The 27710-nt window shown below is 40.5% G+C and overlaps 2 protein-coding genes across 2 annotated transcripts; both read right to left on the minus strand.

The window, feature by feature from the left end:
- On the minus strand, positions 1-27386 carry LOC115627157 (protein strawberry notch). Its single transcript, XM_030522740.1, has 11 exons — positions 26950-27386; positions 19693-19810; positions 11490-11828; positions 4765-5208; positions 4312-4697; positions 3829-4235; positions 3277-3711; positions 1478-3183; positions 1183-1321; positions 723-1104; positions 1-642 (listed from the first exon to the last, which is right to left on the minus strand). Exons 1-11 carry the CDS (start codon positions 26950-26952, stop codon positions 412-414), a joined length of 4590 nt encoding a protein of 1529 aa, XP_030378600.1. The 5' UTR covers positions 26953-27386; the 3' UTR covers positions 1-411.
- Positions 7034-8483, minus strand: LOC115627158. The gene has a single exon (XM_030522741.1). The coding sequence runs from the start codon at positions 8202-8204 to the stop codon at positions 7107-7109; it is 1098 nt and encodes a 365-aa protein (XP_030378601.1). The 5' UTR covers positions 8205-8483; the 3' UTR covers positions 7034-7106.
- Positions 27387-27710: the final 324 nt, after the last annotated feature.

Here is a 27710-nt window from a genome sequence, read left to right on the forward strand (position 1 = left end):
ATAAATAATTAAGAAAAAGTAGTCCATATTTTAAGCGTTTTCAAGTCATATCTTTCGTTCATTCTGTGTGGGCATGTACTCCTTATCTCATCTCATTCGGTTTTGCATTTCATACATAATTATTTGCAATACCATATAATATTTTACTTGCTATGGTTTGTAAGAATGTATATGTAGGTGAGTGTAAAATACAAATAGTTTACGTACGACTACATATTTAAAAAAAAAAATTAATAATAGTAATTAACGTTTAAGCTAATGCCAAAGCGCTTCTTGCTGTTCGTTCCATATCTTCAACACATACTACTCGCGAGATTATCTGTGTTTCTCTGTTTCCATATCCATTGATATTGCTTGGCTTTAAACTCGGAAGGAAATGTTTAAACATGTAACAATACATTTAACCAATATCTAATAGTTAAACTCCTCTTGCTTCTCGGAATCACTGCGCAGATCATTCATGAGCGGCTCAAAGCACGACTTCGGTATCATGGTGCCAACAATTTTCTCACCCTCAGTGGTCTTCATGCGTATCACTTGCATTTTGCTGTTGGAACGCGTATTCAATATATGCTCGACACGTCCCCAAACGGAAAGCACAGATCCGGCTAACACGTGATACAAACGTTGCCGCAAACCCACCTGTAACATCAAAATAAAAAAAATTACATTTTTAGCAACAGCAATTCAAATTCGATTAACATTAATTAGGCGACACACACCTCACAATCATTGCCTAGGTTCACATTTCGACAATTGCCATTCCAATACGCATGTGAACACGTCTGTACCGATGCATCATACTGTTCCGTCCAGTGAGGCTCAGCATCCTCACTATCCACCTTACGATACTTCTTCTCCAGCTCGAACAGCGATTCGTGTCGCACTTGTAACCCCGTATTGGGTCTATAAATCTGGCACATGATTTCTTTTTTGCTTTTTGGTTTTGATGCCTTCTTCTGCGCTGATTTGCTGCTGCTCTCTGAATCCGAAGTGGTGCGGGACTGCTGTTCGATGAGGACGACCAGAATGGCGGTTCGTTTGTGGTTGCGCAACTGATGGGACACATAGAAGCCTTCGTGCTCATTAAACAGGTCCGCATATCTAAGCAAGCAGAAGTGAAGAATATACTTGTAATATATTTTAAAATGTTCTCATTAATATTCTTTTCGTTTTACTGACTTGTCAATGGCTTCCTGCCAGATCATTCCGCGTTCCACCCGCACTGTGTGCAGCTCCGTAGGTGCCACACCTGTTGCATGTTTACGCATAAAGCGCACCAAGCGCACACGCGTCACATTTTCTCCCGCTGCGCCCAGATCTGTAAGCAAAATAAAAATTTATTATAAAGTGTTTCCTAAGAGGTGGTAGCTGGAAAATATTTAGCCCTCAATGGAGTCATTACTTGGTATTGCATTTAATTAAGCTTTATACTTTGTTTTTATTTTATTTTATTTTTTTTAACCGATTTACTTACCCACAATTCCCAAATCGAAACGTCCGCCACGCTTGGCTTGATTGATAATTGCGGTCATGGTATCGGTAAAATATTTAAAGAGACGATTCTGCAAGTCAACGGGACAGCCAAGTATACGATTGAGAAACTTGGATATGTTATTGTAGTCCTTGTCGAGACTGAGCACGCCCGGATGGCTCTCACTGTTCACAATAATGCCAACGCCCACCAGTGCACCCGCAATATCCTTGAAGAACTCGCCACTGTAATCTGTTGGCGGCGGCACCAGCGGCGTCTCGTAGCCCATTATGGTGCGCATTACTGTCTCCAGAGCCTGCCGGCCATACTTGTTGTCTATATTGAATTGGGACAAGTCTCGCGTTTCTGTTGCACGACGATCGCCATGCGTGAGGGCGCCGAGCGATTCAAGTCGCTTGGCCACCGTCGATGCGAAACGCCGCTCGCCGGCCAGATCCGAAATAAGAAAGATGTACTCGGGCGCATTAACTTGGTTGGAACGATGTGTGCGTCCGAATTGTTGTATGGCCCGATCGGCCGACCACGGCAACTCCAGGGTAATGTGCACGCGTCGTCGTTGGTTAAACACGCGACGATCGCTCTGGAGTGAAATGCCACTGGAAGCTGCCTCTGATATGATGGCCACATCTTTCTGGCCATCCATGAAGCGTTGCTTCTCTGTTATGTTCAGCGTCTCGAGCGGCACATCGGATTCTGTGCGGGACTCATACTGTATGGAGCCATCGTCGCTTTGGACGACACGTCCCCGACGACCCGTCATCTCGGCCACATTATCGGGCCCGCCCAGCTCGTCAATCAGTTGGTCGAGCGTATTGGGGGGCAAGCGTGAGCCCAATCGCTCAATTTTGCGCAACAGCTCCTCCTTCATGGTGCAGGCACGCTCGATGGCATCTTTTGGCGGTGGGCCATAATTGAGTTTGACGCCATTGACGCCCACGGGCGTCACAGTGCCTTTTAGCTCCTGTTTCTTTTGGAGGAAGTCTTGAATTTTATCCTGCGTCGAAAGCTGGGCTTTGCGACTCTTAACCGCATTTAGGGCTGCGGCCACAGCTGCAGACATGGCTACGTTTGCGCTGCCACTGGCATCGGTGGTCGTCGTGTTATTGTTGTTGGTGCCGCTGGTTGACTGTGATTTTGATTTGTTAGCCCCCTTTGATTGTTTCTTTGTTTTCTTCTTCTTCTTTTTGGTGGACTTTTTATTTCGCGCATTGACCCAGGGATCGATGTCGCTATCGGAACCGCTAAAGAATGGATTGAAATCGGAGGAGGCGTCACTCGCGTCATTGGCATCACTGTCCCCTTCTTGATCTTCGTCATCATCGTCATCACCATCGCCAAAGGGTCCATCCTCGTCACTGTTCGCCGCATCGCTATCGCTATCGGATTGTTGAAGGTCCAAATCGTTGGTGGGTGATAGCGCTCCTTCATCATCACTGTCGCTGAAGTGCCACGATCCGCAGCGCTTCTTCTTCTTACTTCCGACACCGCGGCTATCCGTGCTATTCCGCGCTGCGCCCTTACGCTTGCCTATTCTACTACTACTATTACTATTGTTGTTGTTCAGACTGGACGTCTCCAATAGCTTTTGCTTGTGCATAGAGACATCGTCATATAAACCCAAAATACGGTTGATCCGATTGCGATCGGGCGCTGGAAAGTGACGCTCAACAAACGACTGAAAGACGCCCCTACAAGACAATAGAGGAATGAAAAAATGGAAGAATTGGGCAAAGAGTTAACAAAGTTTTCGATTGGTGGGAATTTCTGCAGAGTTCACTTACTTGGCTGTCGATACAAAGTCGGTTAGCTCCCCATCATCTCGTTCCAACTGATCCAGGGTGCGCGCCTCACCCGTTGACTGCAGACCAATGACCACACACTTGCCATACTTGATGGACTCGCGTGCCACCTGCACAGCATGATTCACCTTGGCCGCTATACACAGATATTTGAAGAAGCGTTGATGCGACGACCAGAACTGACCCCACATCGTTTTCTTCATCCGACTCTCGGCATCGATTAGCTCGGCGGCCTCTGTAAACTTTTGCATCGCCTCCACCCAGAGCTCGACGGATTGATCATAAATTTTTCGAAATTCTTTGGACAGCGGTACCTCTTCAATCTTGAAGCTGACGCCTTTGAAGCTCAGTTGTCGGGCAATGTACATTCCACGCAGTTTCATGTCCATGGCCACAATCTCCATGGCGCCAACGCCGCTACAAAAATAAATAGTAATACATTTTTTATATAAATATTAAGGACTTTTTATTAAACACCTCTGATTTGAAACGCAAATATGTAAACTATGGTGGGAAATACTTGACTTGACTTACCGTCGTTCCACAGCCGTAATAAACTCGCCAAAATTTGCGAAAGCCGTTCCCTGACCCCACAGGCCCAAACGCACCATGTAGGCCATATTTTTGGGCTCGGAAGCGCCCGTAGCCGATGCATAGACGACACGCGCCTTTGGCAACTTTTGCTGCAGCTCCAGCACCGTCTGACCCGTTTTTGTGGGCTTACCCGATCCCACCGGGCACAGATTCTTCGCTTTGTGACACTCATCGAATATGATGAGACCCTCAAAGTCCTCGCCACACCATTGCAGCAGTTGGCGGAACCGTGAACGATACTTTCCCGTCTTGTTGTTCGACTCACCAATGAGCGCCGAGTAGGTGCTGAAAATGACGCCGCGCTTGCAATTGTTGTTGACATCCGAACTGATTTTGGCGTACTTGAACTGTTCCGGGGGGGATGGGTCAAAGCGAGACATTTTAGCGGGATCTTAAGACTGTGTGGGATGTGTTGTAACGCACCTTGTTTAGCGCATGCACCTCAATACGTGTGGCACCAATGTCGCTCAAGTCCCGCTCTGCATCGTACTTTAAATCGTTGGACACCGATATCCAGAGCGCCTTCTTACGTCCCTTCAGGTAGTTCTCATAGATAATGCCCGCTATGGTGCGACCTTTGCCAACGCCAGCGCCATCTCCGATGAGGAAACCGGCTCGACTGCCATCGGGCAGTAAATGGTCGTGAGCCTGCGATGCATATGTGATGGACTCCAGTTGCAGGGCGCTGAGCTGGCCACTATTAATGGTCTCGAAGGGTATAGAGAGCTTGTAATACACATCAGATGGTTCCACAGAGCTCAAGGAAGCGGTCTCTACCACAGCATCTGGATGCTTCCTCCCCAGTTTTACTGTATAATGGCGAAACAGCAATTACAACTTAAAGTATTCGAATTGTGGGGGAAAAAAACCACTTACGTTTGGCTGGCCAATAGTCGGCATAGGTCTCAGCTACGCCCATTTCCTCATAGTCCACCTCATCCTCCTCCTGTTGGACAATTGCCGCCGCAGCCGCTGCAGCTGCCACACTCGACTGTGCCATTGGCATCGAAATGGAAGGCATTGGCAGCGATTGCGGACCCATGCGCATAGGCTGCATAAACAGCTGGGTCATCACGTGGTTGGGTATGCCACTCGTCAAGTATTCCGGATGCAGGGCAATCAGTTTCTGCAGCTTGTCAAGCATAAGAGTGTTGACTTTCATGCCGCCACCACCGGCGCCGGCAGCACCTGCCGCTGCAGCCGCTGCTGCATTGTTCACCGTCATAGTGTTGCTCGACATTGGTGCAGTGCCTCCGCCGCCGCCGGCAACGTTCGCAACACGTGTGCCGCCTGTGGTGCCGCCGCTGCTAGCATAACTCACTGCAAGACAAGTGTGGTGTGGGATGTTGTGGTCAACCGATTTGTTTTTGGTTGGTTGTTGGTTTTTTTTTTTTTTGGAATGTTGGTTGTTTCATGTGGTTTAGTCGGAATGTTTGGGTAAGTGAGTGGAAGAGGGAGAGAGAGAGAGAGAGAAAGAGAGAGAGAGCGTGCATGATTTGCTTGTGATTAGTATGATTAAAAATTGGTTGGAATTGAGTTGCAAAACGCTTCTACATCGAACACAACACACATTAATTACATTATCATGCCTTGTTGGAAACAATTTAAGAACTTTCCGTTCAATAAGTTCCCATTTCGTCAAGCTTCAACCTTCACATTTCTTGGCATCACCATGCATCCATAAAAGACATTTTCATAAACGTGCAAATGATTTCAAGCAATCTTAACATATGTACATACATATGTTCTACTGTACAGTTCAAATAATAGAGGAAACACATGAAAAAGATGAAGACATATATGGAGAATGTGCCATGCCTGGCGACATTGTCTAGAAAAAGAACAAGAAAAGAATGCTAAAGTCGAGCAAGCTCAACTCTTAAATACCCTGTACCTCCCACCAAAAAGAAAAAAATGAAAACAAACAAATTTTTTTTATAATTAAAAAAAGTATATTATATATACTAATGGGATGTAGCTACATAATTTTAGTTCGAAATTTCAAGAACTACGGGAGTTATGGAAAAAAACACGAAATTATGGGGAGGGGGGGGGAGGGGGGTGTATCAGAGATAAAAAAATAAACTTGACCTGCCTAGGGCTTATGGGAATCTGTGTACCGAGTTTGGTTATTCTAGCTCTTCTACCTTCTGAGATCCTTGCGCTCATACAGACGGACGGACGGACGGACATGGCTATATCGACTCGGCTTGTCGGCCTGATCAAGAATATATATACTTTGGGGTCTGCCACGCCTACTTCTGTGTGTTACATACATTCGCACAAAACTAGTATAGCCTTTCACCCTTTGGGTACAGGCTATAAAAAGTACAATGGAGTAAGACATCAGGGTTGTCCATGCTAGGGACGAATTGACTCTTTTCTTACTTTTGTATTTTGAATCAATTAGGATACGTACCTACTAATGCCATTATTTTTCATATTTTGGCTTACAAATATTTATACATTTAAAAACAATATTTAAAAAATGCGAACTATTTAAAGCTTAATTTGTAATACGAATACGGCCAGATAATACAGCCCTGCTTGGAGCTCTATTCTAAAAATAAAATATATATGTTCTCTTTACACAGCTGGCAATATACTCGCCCATATTATACTCCAAAACTCACTTTTATATGGCTTTTAATTATGAGGCATTCGATTTTCAGAAATAATAATAAAACAATTTGATTGCTAGATGGACAGGCCCGGTTCAGTCGTAAATTTTTCAAATAAAGTTAAGCACGTATCAATAAATAGAAGCCAGCTTTTAGATTCTTAGTGGTGCTTGCAAGGAGACTAGAGACGAAAGCATGAGCATTCATATTATTGCACAGTTGAAGATATCTATTTGAATTATTACAAAAGTTTTGAATTTGCATTTCGATTTAAAAATGGAGAAAATAAAGAGAAGAATTATTTTTGAACAAAAATTAAAATATACTCCTGTGTATATCTATGAATATGAATATGAATATGCCTCCGTTAGCATCATTCTTATCATTTGCATATATTTTGTCACCACCAAACGAAGCTAGAATAAAGTTCATAAGAAGAGCCAATAGATGAAGGTTAATAATTATATGATAAATCGCTTTACGACCCCCATCCGCCACCTACACATTAGAAGAAAACAATTAAATTGTTGAACGCACTTAGGATCTATTCACGAGCTCTTTGAGGGGAATACAAGTATGTATAGCATTGTTCCATCCTTAGCTCTCAGAGTCGTTGTCACTACTACACAATGGTCGCTGCAGCTTGGTACCCTTATAGAGCGGATAGGCATTATTGTGGACACCCCAGTGGCGGCGCAGCGGAACGCAGCGCCTATAGCGGTTCAGGTGGAGAGAGAAGCGCGACTTCTTCAGCATCAACATGTTCAATTCGAATAATTGTTGCTCCAAGCGATGTAGCTCAGCGGGCGGAATCTCCTCCAAGCGTTTCAGGCGCGTCGACGATGTCTCTGAACTGCACCAGGCAGAGTTCCGCGGACTGAGGAGACTGACGAGCCGATTGCGCAGGGGCAGGGCAGAGCATTCAGTCACCAATTCATCATCATTGGTCTTGATATTCGAATTCGACGCATTCGGATCACAGTGTGGATTGCGATAGATGCACAACATTTTCTTAGTCAGATGTCCTCTCACCGATGTCAGGCTTTTTTCAGAGGCTTTTTGGCTGCTGTGGCGACTTATGGTTTCCTTGGGCTCCTCCAATGGCCCAGCAATGCATTTCAATGGTCTTTTGTGCGTTCCCAACGTTTGCCCATCTCCGCTTATTGACGAGATCGTCGGACTATTGCTGCTATGTCCACTGGTCGAGGAGAGCTCACATGTGAATTTGCTTCGTCGGCGCCCGCCAAAAACAGCCGCTTCGAAATTCTGCTTGACACGCCTCATTGGGGAGGTAGAGCGACGGGAGGAGCTCTGTGAGTCCCGCTGAGGACTTCTGCCTACATTGATCACCAGCGGATGCACGTTCTTAACGTTGTTCAGCAATTGAAGGACACGACGAATCAGTTGCTCCTGCTCCTCCCGAGTGACGGGCCTGTCACGGGCGGTCTGCAGGCGTGGCATCAAGTCCTCCATAATCAGTTGCTCCAGTTTGTTCAGCGCGCTCGAATGCACGGAATAAAAGTTATCCATGGCATGAGATACTTCGATTTTGATAAGACGCTGCACCTCGTCCCATGTGAAGTTAGCGGGTCTTGCCCTTTTTACCTCCCTCGAGACTGGCTCACTGGAGTCGCTGGTATCATCTATGGAGGACGATTTCCTAAACGTTTTTCCACACAATGCCATTGAACTCATGGCAGTTTCTGTGCGCTTCAACTGGTCTCTTTGGAATTTGGAATTTTTCTTTTCTTTCTTTTCTTTTTTGAATTTAGAGGCTATTTTCAATTTTTGTTTGTGGGACGTGCAATTTAGTGGGCTAAAAAACTGAGAAAACAAAACAAAATCAAGACGAATAATTATAACTCTTCTTCTCGAAACTATCAAAACACGACTAAACAAGCCTGACACACGGACAGAGAAGAAATATCAAAACAAAAGCCTGCTACCTTGACTACCTCGCCTAGGCAAATAAAAAGGAATACCCGATTTGGGGAAGAGTAATTGAAGAAATCGCTATTGAAATAGATGATGCAAAATATAAAAAAAATTAAAAAATTAGGGATTCATTTGTGGTGTGAGGTGAAAAGAATGGATCGAAATGAAAACATCGAAACATTTTATTTTAAAGATTCCTATCAAAAGAAATTGCAGTTCCGGACCGGAACTATCGGTTTTAGTTAGTTGCTCCAGCTATTCTAGACAGCTTTCGATGTTCCTATAAGCTTATAGTATGTATGTGATTCTTTTGCAATTATCTCAAAACAAGAGAGAACGCTACAGTCGAGCAAGCCTCACAGTAAAATACTCTGTACTCTCCACAAAAAGGAGAATTTAAAATAATTGCTTAAAAAAATTAATTAATTAAATTAAATATAAAATATTCAATACATATGTAAATAGATACACACATATTGATTGTTCTAGCTCTTATACTTTCTGAGATCCTTGCGTTCATACAGACGGACAGACAGACGGACATGGCTATAGCGACTCGGCTTGTCATCCTGATCAATAATATAGTATATATATATACTTTTAGGGGTCTGCCACGCCTCCTTCTGTCTGTTACATACATTCGCACAAAACAAGTATACCCTTGCACCCTTTGGGTTCAGCATATAAAAAATAAGTTGCAAAATATCTTAAGTTTTAGGGATTACTTCAGGATGCAAATAGACCAGCAATACTATGAGATATCAATAATTTTTCTCATATAAATAAATGCATACATATATAAGTATTAATAGGGTATATGGGGTATATAAAATTAACTCACCATGTGGAATTGACTTAAAAAATGAAAAATATTGTGAGGTTTGCAAACTTTTTAATAATTTTCGAATCGTAACGCCTGTTGTTGGCATCCAAACTCCGAGTAGAACAAAATCAGCCACAATACAAATGTATGCAAACAATATAAAAACAGGATAAAAACGAAAAACGAACAACCAAAGGCTTATACAAGCATATATGCATGTGTATGTACAAATGGATATAAAATCGGTATCTACATCAAATGTACGAGTACGACTACAAATAGGTTTCATTAAAATGCAAACTATCGATTGGTTTGGCATTCGCTCGGCCAATCTTGCGATTGCTAGATTACTTTAACCTGCTATAGTATATATAGTAATAACGTTAATTTCTTAATGCATTTTGCGCGGAATTCTTGGTTGTTACCAACATTACAGGACTTACTCTGCGCCAATAAAGACGCGGCCATATTAAAATTAGCAGCAGAGGCAGCCGAGCTGGAAGTCGACGCAGCAGCAGAGGCAACCGCCGGCCCCCCGGCTGGGTAAAAGTTTGAGGCGCTGCCAGCGGCAGGCGGTGTACCACCCTTGGAGGCAACATAGGCGGCCAGGCTCATTAGCTCGTTGGTGCTGAGGCTGTTCAGATAGCTGCCAGCGCCGCTGCTTAGATAGGCGCTGGCAGAGTTTAAGCCGCCGCCGCCACCGCCGCCACCACCGACGCCACTGCCGCCAATGCCACCGCTGGCGGCAGCAGTTAGAGCAGCGCTCAGTCCAGCAGCCATGGATGCTGTAGAGGCTGTGGATGTGGTGTTGATACCCGCACCACCGCCAGGGCTTGGCATTAGACTGTTCCTGGATGTGGCCAAGGCGGTGTTGGTTGTCATGCCAAGCGCTGCAGCAGCCCAGAATGGAGCAAAGAGTGAAGGCAGAGAGGCAAAGAAGGCGGAGTGGAGGAGCAAACAAAAAGGGGTGTACAACAACAAACAACAGAACCAAAGACAATAATAAACAAATGCAACAAAATTGAATTCATAATTGTATATAAAAAAACAAATGCAACATGTGAAACAGGAACGGGAGTTAGATGTAGACGTAGAGAGAAAGAGAGAGATAGAGAGAGAGAGAAAGAGTTGGGAAAGAGAAAAAGAAAGAGAACAACACAACAGCATTAATTTATTTTTTTTTTATGCAGCTTAGATTTTTTCTCTGCCAACTGCTTTCTGTCTTTTCTTATAAATAATAGTGGTCTTTGGAATGCTTGCATGTTGTGTCTGTCTGTCTGTCTGTGTGTGTTTGTGTGTGTGTTTGTGTGTTTGTGCCAGTGCGTAGTGCTGTTGTGCATGTCCTGTACAATCTGCGATGTGTTCTACATTTCGCTTCCTTAGTTGTGCAATCGCTTGAAAAAGCTACACATTTGTCAACTAAATGTCTGTGGTTTTCAGAACAAAGAAAAGAAAAACAAAACTAATATGTACCTGCATACAATTTTTCTGTTTGTCTTTTAAAACATCTAACTATTCCTAAATAAACGAATAATATCTTAACCCCCCAAACACCTTCATTTATACTTCGTTTATACGAGCACGAAAGCAGGAAATCCCTTCAAGATGGGCGCAAAATCTTGATTTCGAGTTAAACACAAATCTTGTTCATTTCATTCTTTATTTTTTTAGTGCTGCGAGAATTTAAGTTTATAGTATATAACTTATTTGTTTTTCTGTTAAAGTAACTAACTATTGCAAAATAAACAAATAAATTTGGAACCCCCATACACTTTCATTTATACTTCGTTTATACGAGCACGAAAGCAGGAAATCCCTTCAAGATTCGAGTTAAACACAAAACTTGTCCCATTTCTTTACTGCATCTGAACGCCAATCAACTGTCTTATTATCGCGCTACTTTTAAAATTTCTGGCAACAATATATTGAGGATGAGGACAACTAATTCAAGAAATCCTCATGCATGATCCTGATTTCGAATTTGCAAGTGTTGGCAGCTCTATGTCACTATTATTTGGCATCTCCTCCTCCTGCCCTATCATTGTCGATTAAAGCTGCGTTTATTAAAATGCAAATCTCATCAATTAAAACTCACGAAGATTCGATTGGGTTGATACGCTTGTTAGTAAATAGGTTTTGTAGAGCACCTTGGATTTGTAGTTTGCTTTGGATTTTAGTTGGAGGCGAAATGCAGAACACTTGGAATGTTGTAACGCACTTACCCGATATTGTATTATTCAATTTCTTTGGCATGTTGTTTAAACTATTCTCTAATGCTAATTTCGTTATCACTCCTCCTCCGCCAACTGGTGCAATGGGCTTCACTGTAATTGCGGCCGCCGGCTTTATCGTCGTCTTCGTGCCACCCACAACGCGACCGTCCACTCGGTTAATTCTCAGCAGCGAACTGCCCCTATTATTGTTGATAATTTTACTGGGGCCCAGGGTACTACTGCCGGTGCTGTTACTGCTGGAGCTGGCGGCGCTGCTGTTGGTAATACCACTACCGCCTCGTATATTTTTGGCGTAGGTAACAGCTGTCTCCAGATCACGACCACCACCTAGAATACAAAGTGGAGAACGTGGCTTTAAATAAGAGTCACTTAATTGCGTAAGTTCTTTTTTGTTTAGAAATCTCCCAAGTTGTAAGCTAGTCAGTTCTTATATCAGCAGAGCTTTTTGCTCAAAAGTGTGTGTTTTTGATTTTGAAAATTATAGATATTACCTTATATGTACGACTGTTGGAAGCGTACTAACTAGGAGCAGATCCCATGTTGAAGATTTGATTAGAATGAGGAGGCGAATGGCATTAAACAATTATTTATATGGCCATATTAGCTGGCAAAGAAATCCACTTACGAAAATAGTGCTTTACAGATTGCTTTAAAAAAACATCTGAACTATTTATGCCTTAAAACTATTTGTCGATGATCTTTTTTATGAGCTCTGCAGAGAATAATTTCCAAGTTTTTTTTTTTTTTTAATTATCTTTACAATCTAGATGTTATTCAATAGTATTTGAAGTCATAGATTATTTTAAAGGTCTTCTATTAAAGACTAAGTTGTACAGTGGAAAAGAACATTTCAAACAGCGGGACCAGTCCGCAAGGATCTATTTGAAATCTATGTCTTGCAATGGTTAAACAAAAATTCCCAAAAAGTTTTTATGGATATAAAGAAAGACTTGAACTTCTCATATTGGGGATATTTTTTTTATAAAAAAAATATATAATATCTAGTGTCGTGTTGTAGTTTCAGGCTGTAGCTTTGACAAAAATTGAGCCCAACTTTTATAGTTCTGTGAAAAATAATTATATAATATAGATATACTATATAGGTATAGCTTTGACAAATCGAGCCCAACTTTTATATTCTGTTAAAAATATTTATATAATATTCAAACTGTTTAAAGGTAACTACGACAAAGAATTAATGCGTACTCCAGTGTTAACTTATTAGTTAATTACTGGACTGGGCCGTTACTAGTTCCCTTCAACTGATTAATAGGTCTTACGCAAAACTCTGTTTGACAAACTGGAGAAGGTGTGGTACGAGTATTGGGGCTGGCAACTCATTATTGTATTAATTAGATTGCTCATTGCTTTCGGATCGACCACGACGATTGCATACTTATTAGTCGACAAGAGGAGAGGACTGCCACACAAAGCTCATACCATATACAAGTAAGTACATATGTGTATTATGTATATATGTATGTATGTATGTATGTATGTATGTATGTATGTATGTATGTATGTATGTATATGTGCATATGGTATGTTCTCGCGTAATTAGCAATATATGTGAAGGGACAATAAAGCAGGCATATGTATATCCACTTGTATATATGTATACATATTTATGTGAGTATGTACATAGGCAGGGCCTGGCCGTGTGGTTGTGCGGTCGAGTGCGGTTCGTTGCATACGAAGGAGACCACAGTCAGTTGCATTCAGGTGGCTATCGTCTGTGCAGCTGGCTCTGCAGCTGGCAGACCTCAAGACGCAGTCCCCGATGGTCCAAACCAAAAACCAAAATCTAACACGCTGACAGCTTCACACAAAACACAGCGATTTGCTTGTGGCCGGTCAATGGGGGTTCTGCTTAGCTTATTGTTGCTGCTGTTATTGTTGTTGTTGCGATTTTCGATTGTCTTAACCGTTTGTTGTTTATGACATCGAAATGAAAATTGTAGCGGTTAGCTTAGGCATGCATCTTGCATATGACAGTTTGACAAGCTCTGGGCCGATGCTGAACGCCTCGAGGCAAACAGGGCCCCGAGCTGTCGAGACAGGCCCGGTCTGGTGCGGTCCGAGCCTTGCATTAATTTAATTAACAGGACTAAACACTGCGGCAGTCCACATCAAAGTCCAGTTCAGTACGTGCATCTCTCCATACCCCCTTGGTTGTCGAGTGATGCGCAATAGCCTTGCATTCATAATGAAATTATATCAGACTTGATGAGTTGGTCGAAGCGAAATTAGCAGGACACGGGCGAGGCTGTGAAATGTATTTTTAGAAGGCAAAATGCAACAGTTAATCAAAACAAATACAAAAAAAAAGGTCATCTAAAAACTTAATCTGCTCTCGCTACTATTGCAAATTAATGCACACTTCCACATCAGACTTCTTCCCCATTTTTCCTTCAACATTGCAGATTAATTTTCACTTTTGTATCTTGTGTGGAAAACACTTTCGATTTTCATTTATACAAATACAGAGCGGCTGGCCTCGCTTCCTTTGGGCTGCAGCCACACTCCTCCTTGGCTTGGCCAGCAATGCCAGGCAATTGAGCGACCAAGCTATGAAAATAAATTACAATTAAGGACTATTTTTGTTGTTGTCTGACAGCACATTTAACCACACAGCATCAGTGGATTTGTGAATATTCGCCTTCATTGTGTGTGTGATGCACAGTGGCCTGGTCTTAAACAAAAGCGTAATCCGTATCGAAGAAAAACAAAACATAAGGCAAGCTATAGGTCCTTCAAAAACTAACTCTGGTAGCAGGACTATTCATTTAAGCAACATTGCATGCTGTTTAGTTATGCTTAGTACTCTTTATAAATATCCTTTCATCTATGATATATTTATTATTTGTTTACTTGTTATTTATTTATTTATTATTTGTTTATTTTACTTATTGTGCGACAATTAAACCATTGGTTTTTAAACAGAATTTATTTATGTATATAGAATGACATTTACATACTCAAAAAAAAAATAGTCTATAGTAATTGGAATAAGCAATTCAATAAGAAATATCGAGGAAAACGTACTGCAATCTCTCAACTACAAACAACTTTGTTGTGTCAATCATTTCTATAACAGAGTTATAAAGGTTACTTAAAATAATTCAGATGTACGATGTTGGCACCAAGCTTAATTTCTAAGGTGCTTACCACAATTATAAGACACCTCAAAATTTTAGTTTCAGCCTTGTATTTTAAGAAAAGTAAAAATATTATAGGTATATACTATAGGGTATTGGCTTTGCGAACAACCAAGTCATTCCTTATTTGCGATTTTTGCTTATCTGCAACTGATAATGATAAGATACATATTAAAAAGTGCAGCGTATGTAATTAGTTCAGCAAATTTTTTGTGGCTTACATTATAAACAAATAAAATAAGATATTTTTACATTTTGGCGCGGAAAACTTTTAACCAGCCAAGAAAAAGGCCTAATTATGGCGTATAACAAATCCGGATGGAATAATAGCCAAATTTCAAGAGAAATTGGACGAAGTCGCACTGAAATCGCTAATTTCTTCAAAGATATGGAGTTAAGCGAAGTTCTGGAAGAAAGCCAATATCTTCTGCACGCGACAAAAGGCAAATAATAAATAAAGCGAGCAATTTGAACTTCGACCAATCGTTTCTAATGCAGTTAAATGATATAGTAATCACATTTCGATGAAACTCATAAACACAACTTTAGCTTAAGATATCTTTATAAACAGAAAAGCTCTCCTGCTAAGGGTGCCACTCAACCGTTCGGTCTTACGGAGGCTATATAAAACAATGAGTACATATATGGGTTTAAAATAAACTTGCTCTGAGTTTGGTAATAGTTATGGTGAAAAGTTCTTGGTGCTCATGCAGACAGACAAGTCAATGCGGATCATTACATGAAGCCTGCCATGCCTTCTTCAACAAAATATCAACTGTGGTGACGCAGTTATGGCTCCAAAATTCTCGACGCTCATACGAAACATATGTCTATAGATTAATTTCGCAATGCTGATCATATATGTGGTTTAATTTATATTTCAGATAGTATTTTTGTATGCCTTTTAAAGACGTAGTTAATGTCTAGATTTTCAAAAGATGACAATCGGTACGAGTTTGCTAGACCAATAGTGTCTTCCCACAGTTAGGAATAGTATTTCAGAAATACATACTCAACAAGGGAGAACGTTACAGCCCAGGTAAACTTCCGACACTGCGCTATATGCGCCTCTAGCAGAAGCAAAAAGAAGAAGAAGAAGAGCGAACTTGATGCTGCAGCTTGTGGACGTAGTACTGGAGTGAAATTGTTTCGCTAATAACTTTTCAATGAATTAACCGATTTAGATGAAATTTGAAACAGAAGTAGATATAGAATATAGAATTATATAGAAATTGTGTGTGCAAAGTTTGGTTAGCGTAGCTTTTGAAATGTGGGCGGTATTGACGAAATTCTGTAGGGGGGGAAAATGCAAAAAATAAAATAAACTCGTCCTTTCTCGGACCTAGGAGAATCTGGATACCAACTTTGGTTATTCCAGCTCTTATAGTTTCTGAGATCCTTGCGTTCATCCAGACGGACGGACAGACGGACGGACGGACATGTCGAGATCGAATTCTCTCGTCATGCTGATTCAGAATATACTTGTATATACTTTATGGGGTCGGAGATGCTTCCTTCTGCCTGTTACATACTTTGCACAAGCCTAATATACCCTTTTTACCCTACGGGTACAGGATATAAAAAGATGAAATGCTCAGAAACTATGCACTTTTACATAATTTCTGTCAGATGATTTCTATTAAGGCATGTTCTTTTCATTTCAGGACTACTGTGCACTGACACGCTTGCCGTATTAGTTATAAATACTTGATTTCAAATTAAGTTTTTGGTCTAGAACAAGACTTGATGCCTACCAACTTGCGATCAGGAGAAGTGGGAAGGTGACTAAAATATGTATTGGGGACAGTTCGGGAAATGTGTGTATGTTTAGGGGTAATACAAAGCGTTGCTTTGTGCATGGCAAATGAAGTATTCGAATGTACATAAGACATACTGCTACGTAGGAGCATGCATTATAATTATACATATAGTATACGAGTATTTGCGTAGAGATTGCTATGAAGTTTGATTATTAACATGAGACGTGCGACGAATGGCGGTCTCTGTTCATAGTTTCGGACCGAATTCCATGTTGCATATACCTGAAGCAATACTCTACTCTGCTATATAATGAGTGGCTGGGGGTAGATGGGTAGATGGGTTGATGGGTGAATGTGTGGATGGGTGTGTACCACATAACTAGATTTTCCAACTGTTCGCTCACAAACTGTTTTAACCACACACACACACACACACACACACACACACACACACACACACACACACACACACACACACACACACACACACACACACACACACACATTTCTGTTGCTGTTGCTGCGCTGCTGTTTGTGTTGCTGTTGTTGTTGTTGTTGCTGTTAGCAGTGTTATTGCCAGCGTCTGGTCCTTCCCATTCTCCTGGTCCCAGACACGCGATACTCTTTGGCAGAGACATGGGCAACTAACAAACTGCCTGTGCTCCGTACATGACTCTATTTATATGTGTGTAGTTGTGTATGCCTTTACGTATGTATGTATGTATATGGATGCATGTATTTATGTACTTGGGGTATCTATATGCATAATGGGTACATGCTATATAGCAACTATCGAGCAAGTCTAATGCAAACAATCCACACATAAATGCAAACACACACTCCCACACACACACTGGGGCATGAAGACATCTTGCCTGGTGTGCCAGGTGTCCTGTAGGATGCTTGTGGTTGGATGGTGGTGGCTTGGTGGTGCAACCAAACAACGTTTAATGCATTGCCTAGTTGCGGTTGTTGTTGTTGCTGTTCCTTTTGTTGTTGATGCACTTGCTTTTATAGCGAAGCATAAACATGGGAGCAGGACTGGGACAGTGACAGGGACAGGGACAGGGAGAGACAGAGACTGGACACTCTTGGCCATGGCAGCTTGTCCTTTTGATTACAAATTGCATGGCATTTCATTAATGTTTCAGTTTATAATGCACGTTGACTTTTAATTAATATTGAAATGGACATAAGTAGATTTTGGATGGGCAATGGCGAACTCTCAACTATAATCATATATTTATATACACACACATATATATATATATATATATATATATAGCTTGTGGCACAAAAAACAATAGGCATTTGTTTGATGAGGACTATCTTTACATATAATACCTACATGCCCATATGCTAGAAATCGAAAACCAAATTAATTTGCCCAGACACTAGTGAAGTGCTAGGCTTTGTTTCTGTGCGAGAGCAAGACGACGTCGAAATGGATGTGGATTGAATACAAGTATAACGTACAGCCTGTAAGGTACATAGTTGCCCCCTAACCCCAAACCTGCACTACCATAACTTTTATTTTACTTCCAATCGTTCAAAAGGCAGTTTGACTCATCTTTTTTGAATATACTGAGGCATTACAGGACTCCTTTACAAATATATTACATTTAGTTCCAACATCGCAATAGACAGAATAATTATTTCACAAAGAATGAAATGATTATTTTATAATATAATTAAGCTCTAAATGGTTTGTAATTCGCTTGATCTGTTTATGCATAAGTTATCCATGGCTACATCGATTCGGGCTGCGCTTCTATCTACGTCTTAATCATATATTCAGACTTTTTGATATACCCTTTCGCCGCTCGAATTCGGAAAATAAAACCGTGAGAGTTTAGCAACTGGAGCTCATAATTGCACGTTTTCTTGAGCCTTATTGAGCTTTATATGTGGCGTGTTCCATGGCCCTGTTTGAGTAATAAATAGAATATTGCAAGAGTAAGTAAAACTTCCCCCATTGCATTTAATGTAGGTATTCGATTCGGGTCTAATAATGTCTTCATTTGATGAAAGGGTATTTCCTATTTACTCGTCAACTGCATAAATATCAGCCATAAATCGCTCTAATTCGGCTAATTCTATGATTTTGCACTTTTGCTTCAAAGATGATAGTTTATAGAAGTTAAAAAGTAGGTCCTATTTTTCAGGTAACCTCCTGCTACATGAATATCTTACTATAATGATGGATAGTTTATGCCAGCTTGAGACTGCTTATTAAATTAGTTTGTATATTTACATATTTTCTTTGTTATTTTTGTGTGTAACTTCAAACTCCTTGTATACAAAGTTATTTAGCTATTGCTTTATTTATGACCTAGTTATCGTTAACTTAAGATTGAATCAGTCTTACGAGCTCACCAAATCGTAAGTTTGAACCGATAAACCGTGAATAATATTTAGCTTGGCTCTTTACTTAATAATTGAAAACAATATTGATGTTTTACATTTTATACCAAGATATTTTAGAATGATCTAATATATTATTTCATTTCAATTAATTTGCCTGTAAAATGGAATGTCTTTTTTTTAACGTCGCCATTATATGCTTTGTAGAAAGAAGAATATAGTATTATATTTTAGCTTTATAATGACTAACCAGATTAGAAAGGGGATTGATTCCCTATGCCCGAAGATTTCCGCCCAAAAATGTTCAACTTTTTGCTATTTTTTCAAAATATATGTCAGCTTTTCAGAATTTTGAATTGAAGCTGTGCTCCTTATATTGAGTGTATACTGTAGCTGTGACTGTGCTCTCCTAAATTCCAGTTGAAATTGGTAACTAACTCAACTGCAGTGCAGCTTAACGAAAACTATAGGGAAGATTGTGGCACTGCCACCAAACTTTCCAGTGAGTCGCTGCTCTGAGTGCCCACCAAACCACCAACAGCATCAACCCCCTTGATTGAAAAGCAACGTTTACGCTTGTGTTGCTGCTGCCGTCAGAATTTTCCTAAACAATGGAACTTGGTAGGACAGAGAAATCCCCACAATCCACTACTGGCATGCAACTGGGCAGCTGGCAGCTGTTGCCCGTTTGTAAGGAAAAAGGACCGACAAGGGAAAATCATCAAACATGGTAAAGTTTTGTGCAAGTTTCATCGTGAAAATTCCTAAACTTTATATACGTACTTATGTACAAACATAAATGCATGTGTATATGTACATATAAGATTATGTATGCATTTGAAAGTGTGCAAGTGGTGTCAATTCTGTTGGGCAACGGAAAGCAGTGAATCCAAGGAACAAACAACTTACCGGGCACTTCTATTTTATCTGGGTCTTCATCATCATCGAAATCTGATCCCGAATCATCATCGTCAAAATCGATCAATTCGTCGTCGAGGACTAACAGGCTTTTTCGTTTTTTGGATGTCTGTAAAAGCAAATCAAATTTTTGTTGAGAAAGAGAGATCCAATTATGTCTATGTATGTAGATTATTGATGCATGACAAAACAATTACAATTACTGAATCGCTGTTCTTATAGACTAAGGCCTAACATTGCTTTTAACTATTGATTGTGTACCAGACACCAGAAATCTATGTACATTAATATATCAAATACCTAATAAACAAAGTATCCAAGCAATACACTAGTATTAGTAGTATCAGTACCTTCGCTTTTTCGCTTTCTTTGTAATTTTGTTTAATGCAGAATTTGTAAGATCTATTTCAAAATTTGCAGTTAAAAGGCACGAAGAAAATGTTGTATACATATGTATGTAAACAAAAATACAAAACCACAACCAAAATAAACAAACACGTGTTCTCTCCACGATCGTTTTTAACGGCCTTTTTTATGGAATCAAGTTACATGCTCAACGAGCCAGCAGGAATCCCACAATGTGAGTTCGTTTCTTGAGTAGGCACTCGGTTCGAGGTTCACGCCGCAACTATCATGACAGAACATGATTAAAAATTGTCATAAAATTTAATATCTGTTCCACCTAGGACAGATCTTCAAAAAAGATTAAAGATTTACAAAAAAAAAGAAGTTACAAGCAAGCTTTCCTCATCGATCATGACTCTAGCCGCTTAATGAAATTAATCATAAATTGTAGATTTCAAACACAAAACTTTAACTGCTGATGAAATATAGTATCCATACGGACATGAAGAAGTATCAACATGTCTATACAGATGTCTATTTTGATTATACATATATGTACGAGCATTTAGGTAAAAAAAAGTATTCATCAACGAACCACATTCATTTGGTTTTACTTTGTTCAAAATGATTGGCAATGGCAATACTTTCAGAAAGGACTTTAAATCCTTATTTCATGTTTCGAAATCGTATAAATAGGTCGATTTACCGCAACATTGTGTGTCAACTTAACGGGGGAATCACCAAAAACAAAGCGGGAGAGAAATTTAAAAAAAAAAATCGTAGCACACTTTTATGCGCCCACCACGCGTTTCTGCAGTCTCCGTTTTTTGTTGAGCAAACACACATACATAGAAGAAAAATGCGAAGCGAAAGATAAAGGGAGAGAGCACAACAGTATGACAGTACAAAAAAAAAAGATTCGCACTGTTTAGAAAAAACGGCACAAAAAGTACGAGCAAAAAAATAAGCACAGCATGCTTTGGAGCGCTAAAAACGCAGCAGACAGGCACTCTTACACACACACGCCTGTATTTGATGTACGTGTGTGTGTGTGTCTGTTTGCCTGCATGTGCATACATACATACTCACACACACACAGAGAGCGGATGAACTCTTTTTTGGTTGGCACTTGAACTAATCACAATGCACGACTGATATTATTATTATTATGAGTATTATTATTATACTGGCACTGTGCTGATTGGGACTGCAATTGCGACTGGTCGGGCGCTCGCTTTGGACGCAACTGCTGCGACTTGACTCGACTCGATTGTGTGGCGGCCAGAGCGGGCATAGAAATTTGACAAATGAAATTTTGAGCAATACACGCTTGCAGTTTTTCGGCGGCGGTCGACGGCGCCAGCAGTGCCAACCAACAATATACTGGCTATGAGTGCGATACGACGGACGGATTTTGCCAAGGCTCTACACCCTAGGGGCACGCACCCTTGCCCTGACCGCACACGGGAGCAGGGCTGGCACCGGCGCTCAGACTGAGGCTGAGGTTGAAACTGGTGAGCGCGGTGGGGCAGGGCGAACGGGGCGTGCGGGGCGGTGGTTCGTTGGTTGGCCAACTTCGAACGGACAGCCGAAATTTTCGCAGCACTGCGAACAACGTCGAGAAACGCCGATAAACATAGAGAACAGAGCAAAACTAGCAATTAAGCGCAAAGCAACGACCAACAGCAACAACAACAACAACACTACCAACCCCGTTCGATTGATGTGCGTGCAGTTTGGAGCGTGGGGTGGAATAGTAGGATGCGTAGGATGGAGAGGGCTAAGGCAAATACTTTCAAAATTGGGGGGTGAGGCACGCGCGACGTTTACGCGCTTAAAACACATAGTTGTACAGTCCCCCCCACCCCATGCCCCCTGCTATACACACCACCAACAAATACTCATGCCACGGCTTCTTGATGCATGTGCCCCTTTCGTTGGCACAGTGCACAGTGGGCCAGGCCAACCATGGCCATGAAATCGTCTCAATAATGCGTTTGATACATTTTCCAAGCTCCAAACTCTCCTTATGGGTGGGTCGTTGATTTGTCATAACTATCATTAGTATTATTACTATCAATCAAACAATACACAATATTGCTACAGCAATTTTCCCACAAAAACGTTCTTAAAATATTTGGAACAATCAAACAAAATAATTAGAGACAAAAAAGCTGGCAGTAGTTTCTGTCGTACTTGTATCCCCATTTCTACAGCATTTCGGGTTATGCGTCTTCACCAAACACCTGCAATATCCCTTTCAGACCCTGATGCATCGATTGTGCGGGTAGGTTCTGACCACAATATTTCCATTTATTTTTATCGAATGTTAAAAAGACAATCGATGCATGATTGTGCATGTTATTGTTTATGTTTGTTTCCCACATTGTTCCCCAGTTCGCTTTACCGTTAATTGAACATGAGTGAATTTCTCGAGAAACTTCTCAGTTTTGACAAAATAAGCTGTACAAGTAAGAAGACACTTAAATTAAAAGTTAAAATTACAGCGAATAAATAGCAAAAATACCGCATTTTAAATTTTTTTAAAATAACTTTTAGTGTTTAAAATGAGTTTCAGTAATTTGTGGCAGAAAAAAAAATGCTTTTCACCTAAAATTTTAAACGGATGTCCTGAAAATCGACGAAGGATATTAAAATTGCGAGACCTAGACATTGAGAATATTTTCATAAAATATAAAGACCATTTATTCCAAAAATCATAAAATATATATTTAGTAGTTTGTGGTGGGGTCTGAAAGGGACATAGTTTTGTCGAATGTTGATAGAGCTGGCTGTGTGCAAAGGAGTTATGATTTGATCTCACCGATTTGTGTCGAATAAAACAATCATATTGTTACTTCACAGGCGTGTTTTTTGTATACACAAATATTTCTATTTTTTTATTTTATACATTAATAGCAATATCTTGAGGCATTGAAAGTTAAAAAAGAAATATAGGAAAACAGCTGATGCTATTTGGATTCTCAACATTTGTCAGCAAGGGAACTAAAGTGTCTTTTTTAGCTACTCTATGAATCAATAATCTTTCTTGAACGTGTTAACAAGTATTAAATTCAAATGACTTTGGAGCTTCATAGTATCATATTTAAATTAAATATCAAAGATATAACCTATTGCATTGAAATAAATTATATTGTCCATTCACCAAGTGAAACATTTTGGTCCACTGTGCAAGCGGCCAAACTAACGGTTGGACAGTTCAGCTGGCAAGCTTCGGCTGTAGGTCGCTACACCGTCCTTCTCACCATCACCCCCCACCCCCCCCCCCCCGGCACCCACCCACCAACGCGCACCACTCACATAGCAGAAGGGTTGAATGTTGTGTTTGGGTGCGCGCACACACCACATCGTGCTCTATGAACAAACTTGAAGGCAGGAGAGCTGATGGAAGGCGGGCGGGCGGACAAACAGTCGAAAATGTTTGGCATGCACAGATACTACAAAATATGCATATACCATCGCTCCAACCCTCCCACACACCCTTGCCAATTTCCAGCCCACCTCTACTAAAACAAAAGGGTTGCTTTGCCTGCCTAACTGGATGGCTGCCTGGCTGCCTGGCTGGCTGCCCGGGGTAGGAGGTGTAGTTCTCTTGGCGCTTGTATGCGTAAGGCATGTACAACAATTAGAGCAAGATAGAATGACTTGCCTGCTGGGTTGGCTGCCTGGCTAAATCAGCGACGAAAGTGGGCCCAAAAGCAAAACACGCGTGCATAGAGTGTGCAACGTGGCAGACGAACACACAAATGTGTAAGCAATTCAATAGACGACGACAGTGAGCCCTATAAGATTGGGACTGAACTGGAAATACTGTGACTACCGCTTTATGTCAGTATTGGCGAACGAAACTCCTATGCTAACAAAAACAATTCAAAAAAAACTTCAAGCTTATTATTTTCTTATCTTATTTTCTTGCATTTTTACGTTTAAATCATACTATTTAGGCTACTCATTTTTCAGGACTGAAAGCTTACGTCAGGTCTTACTCTTGTACTCTGAAAAATCAAATTAAAGTGACTCCGACCAACAAATACAAGCAAGGGCTTAGCTTATTCCAATACTTAACATAATAAGGAAAACATTTGTATTGCGATCTTATAAAGGAATAATTTCATATAAGCTAATTAATCAAGTCTTTCGGAATATATTAGTAACAATTGGAGTAATATGCAACCATAATACAAATTGTTCCTTTAATCAATTGACTGAAATAAATTTTCAGCAGCCCTTTTCTCACAGACTCCTTGGGTTTCTTAGCCTATACAGAGAAATGCATACATTCATTTGAAGTCGATATTTTCTTGTAAAGGCTATCTTGTTTCCCATGAAACAAATTAAAATTTTGTCAATTGAAGTGCTAAAACAATGCAGAGACCCATATCGTACAGTTTTCAAGGAAAAATCAGTCTAGAAATCAATAGACATATGAGAGAAGGCTGCACATCCAAAAATTAAGCCTACATGCTGTTAAGATTTACAATCGCATCATACATATGAATACAGACATACACACATACATATATAAATGCATATACATACGTAAGTATATACACCTATGTACATATGTATAAAAACAATAATTAATAACTTCGTATTAGATATTTTTATGAAACAGCCTCAGGGACTATGTGCAAAATATGTTTAGTTTAAATGCATGTGTGTTGCACACATCATATGTACTTCATCCATTAATCGAATTATTTTTCGATCAATACAATAATTCCACTTGACAACTGCAACGACAGATAGATAGACAGAATTCGAAATATACGCCTTCACTAATCCATCTCCAATCCATCAGTCTCTCCAGCAGTTATTTCTCATCAAATGCACACTCATTTTAATCAATAACAAAACAAACATCTATCCATCTATACAATCCATTCCATCCGCCCCATATTCAAAAAATAATAAAAACACATGAGCTACATTTTTCGGCTGACACACAAAATAAAATCACAACGAATGACCTTGGAATCAAGGAAGTGAGGAACATTTTATCCCAAAAAACATGTGTTTTACATTCCCATCCGTCCGTGCCTGTGTTTATACATATCTATGTATGTACGAGTATGTGCGTGGGTTATGCGTGTGTGTGTATGTGTCTGCAGCTTTCAAGCATTATCAGAAGATACGTATGCGTATGTATGTATGTATATATATGTACATCAACATGTTGTTACAAAATGAAACGAACGGCGATACGAAAACAAAAAAAGCGCGCTAAAATTATGGAAAAAAGGCATACAAAAACACAAGGCAGACAAAACAGCGGGCCGGGCAACAATAAGAAAGGAAAAGAAAAAAAAGGAGCATTCATTCGTTGGAATTTTTAAAAATGTACCAAAATGCACTGCACTGGGTGGTGGGCGGTACACGAAGGGGTTATCTGCTTTAGCTCCACATCCTGAGGGTGATTCAGGAGGCGCATGCGCCAAGCTGGACCTGCGAATGCAACAAACAAAACGAACAGCCCGATAAATAAGCTGCTTAGGCTGGGGAAGTGTGAGCCGCCGAGCAGAGCAGCGCAGCAAGTGGGAGTGGCATGCAACGCAGTGCGTATGCACTGCACATTGTACATAAAAACACAAGTGTAAATACATATATACACATGTATGTATGTACATATATTTACACATTAAAACTTGCTAGCAACTTCGTGCATTTCATAATGAGATTACCAGCTAGCAACAGATCTTTAGCGGACGCAACAGAAGTCGCAATAAAAAGTAAACCAACAGTCTTACACAGCGTTTTTCCGCAGTCTTCAGCCAATGAATGAAGCTGTTTTTGAAAAGTAAGCATTACGGGCTGACCAACTAATACAAAGTACTTACTAGTGTATGTACATATACATACATATATGTAAATATGTCAACTTTTTTTAGGTGCTTGCACACACTTACACATAGTGGACTGCTGGCCGCAGGTTCATGTCTTTGCTAAGCAACAAGTGCAATTGTAGCACGAGGGTCAACCAACCAGCAAACTAACCTAACCTAACACAATCAAATGGCACTTTGAACTCAATAGAAATGTTAATAGAGGGAAAAGCATATGTCAGAACAATAATAAACAAGGCGCGCTTCGTTTTACCCTGATGCTTCACCATGACAACACATGGCCTTAACCCTAACCTAGCACAACTTTAGCGTGGGCACTGCCGGCAGTAATCAATTAATTTAAATTGCTTGCCTACCATCTCGCGCCGTGGAAGTGTCAAAAACTATAACCACATTAATTTGTTTTAAACACACTATGCAAGACATCAGATTAAAACTAGCTAAACAATTTCGAACGTTATCCCAAAAAGCGCGATATTTGCTTGCATAAACATACGTACATACAAATGTACATGCACACATATATACATGCAGACATATGTATATATGCATATGTATGTACACAAAACTGAATGATTTTAGTTTCTTGAATTAAATGTTTTGTTTTTGGTATTTTTTTCGCGGCCTACCATGTGGCCAGACACCATGCGGGAGCTAGAGCGAGACAACTAGCTCGTATACGCTCAGCTGCTGCTGATGTGTTGGGAAAATATAAAAGAAATATATGTATGTAGAAATTGTGTGTGCGTACAAAAAGAAGAGTCATATCCTATATGAACAGGGAAAAGTGTGCTACTAAAATTTGCTTACAAATTGCATTTTATATTTTATTTTATTCAAAAAAGAACTAGCACAAGTCATGGAGTTGTATGGCTTGCTTATGGTTCATAAAATTGCAGCAAGAGCTGGGCAAAGGGACGCGACAACGACACAGCATGCGCACACACAAACACATGGCCAGACGTCATATCAAGCCACAACAACAATGCCAATGCAAATGAGCCATATTTTGGCATGCTTATATTATTTATTAACTTACCATTTCACTTCAGATAAAGTTGCCTGAGTTGTCGCAGTTTTAGAGATTTTTGTTGTTACTCCGGTTTTCCTCGCCGTTGTTATAGTTATAGAACTTTTGTTGGCGCTAATGCCGCTGCCGGAAGAGAACGCGCGCGTTTGGACTTAAACGGCGACACTTCCAGCCACGCATATATATATTTTTTATTATTGTACAATTACTTGCTTTTTATCAAAAACACACGGTTTCTTTCGTTCAGCTGGCCTCAAAAACAACAAAAAATCGCGTCAAATGCGGCACGCGGGGCGAATTCTTTCGGTGGCTACTACTTTTGGAACCCGCGCACAAACATACAGACTGCTATAAAATGCAATGCAATTATTAGCACACAGGTAAAAAGCAAATAATTGGATATTTGTATTTAAATACGCAACGCAAAAAAAATAGCAGTATTCTGCTACTGCAGCCACTCCAACGCAGTCACGCACAGACAATAACAACAAAGGCGAACCCACGTAACATACTCTCTACGATAACGATTAACGCGATAGGCGGTGCTAATCGAGTACTCATACGGTCACCGTAGTAGTCGCTTTTTTACACCACACCTTCCATCGCATTCAACTTATTCACCTACAGCAACGTAATGTTTCGTCAAAAGTTTCTCCTACCACTTCACATAATTCCCCTGAAGATATATTCCAAATTCTGTGGACGGTGTCAGCTTAAACAGTCCCAAAAATAAATCCATCTAACGAATAGCATAAAATTATGGTCGCCAA

The sequence above is a fragment of the Scaptodrosophila lebanonensis genome, unplaced genomic scaffold, assembly GCF_003285725.1.
Source record: "Scaptodrosophila lebanonensis strain 11010-0011.00,11010-0021.00 unplaced genomic scaffold, SlebRS2 tig00000092-arrow-pilon, whole genome shotgun sequence".
Lineage (NCBI taxonomy): Eukaryota > Metazoa > Arthropoda > Insecta > Diptera > Drosophilidae > Scaptodrosophila > Scaptodrosophila lebanonensis.

Coding starts and splice junctions, on each gene's coding strand:
- LOC115627157 (XM_030522740.1), bottom strand. Junction 11,829..19,692: donor AGATAAAATAGAAGTGCCCG/GTAAGTTGTTTG, acceptor TTTGTATTCTAG/GTGGTGGTCGTGATCTGGAG. Junction 643..722: donor ACCTAGGCAATGATTGTGAG/GTGTGTGTCGCC, acceptor TTGATGTTACAG/GTGGGTTTGCGGCAACGTTT.
- LOC115627158 (XM_030522741.1), bottom strand. CDS start 8,204: ATGAGTTCAATGGCATTGTGTGGAAAAACGTTTAGGAAATCGTCCTCC.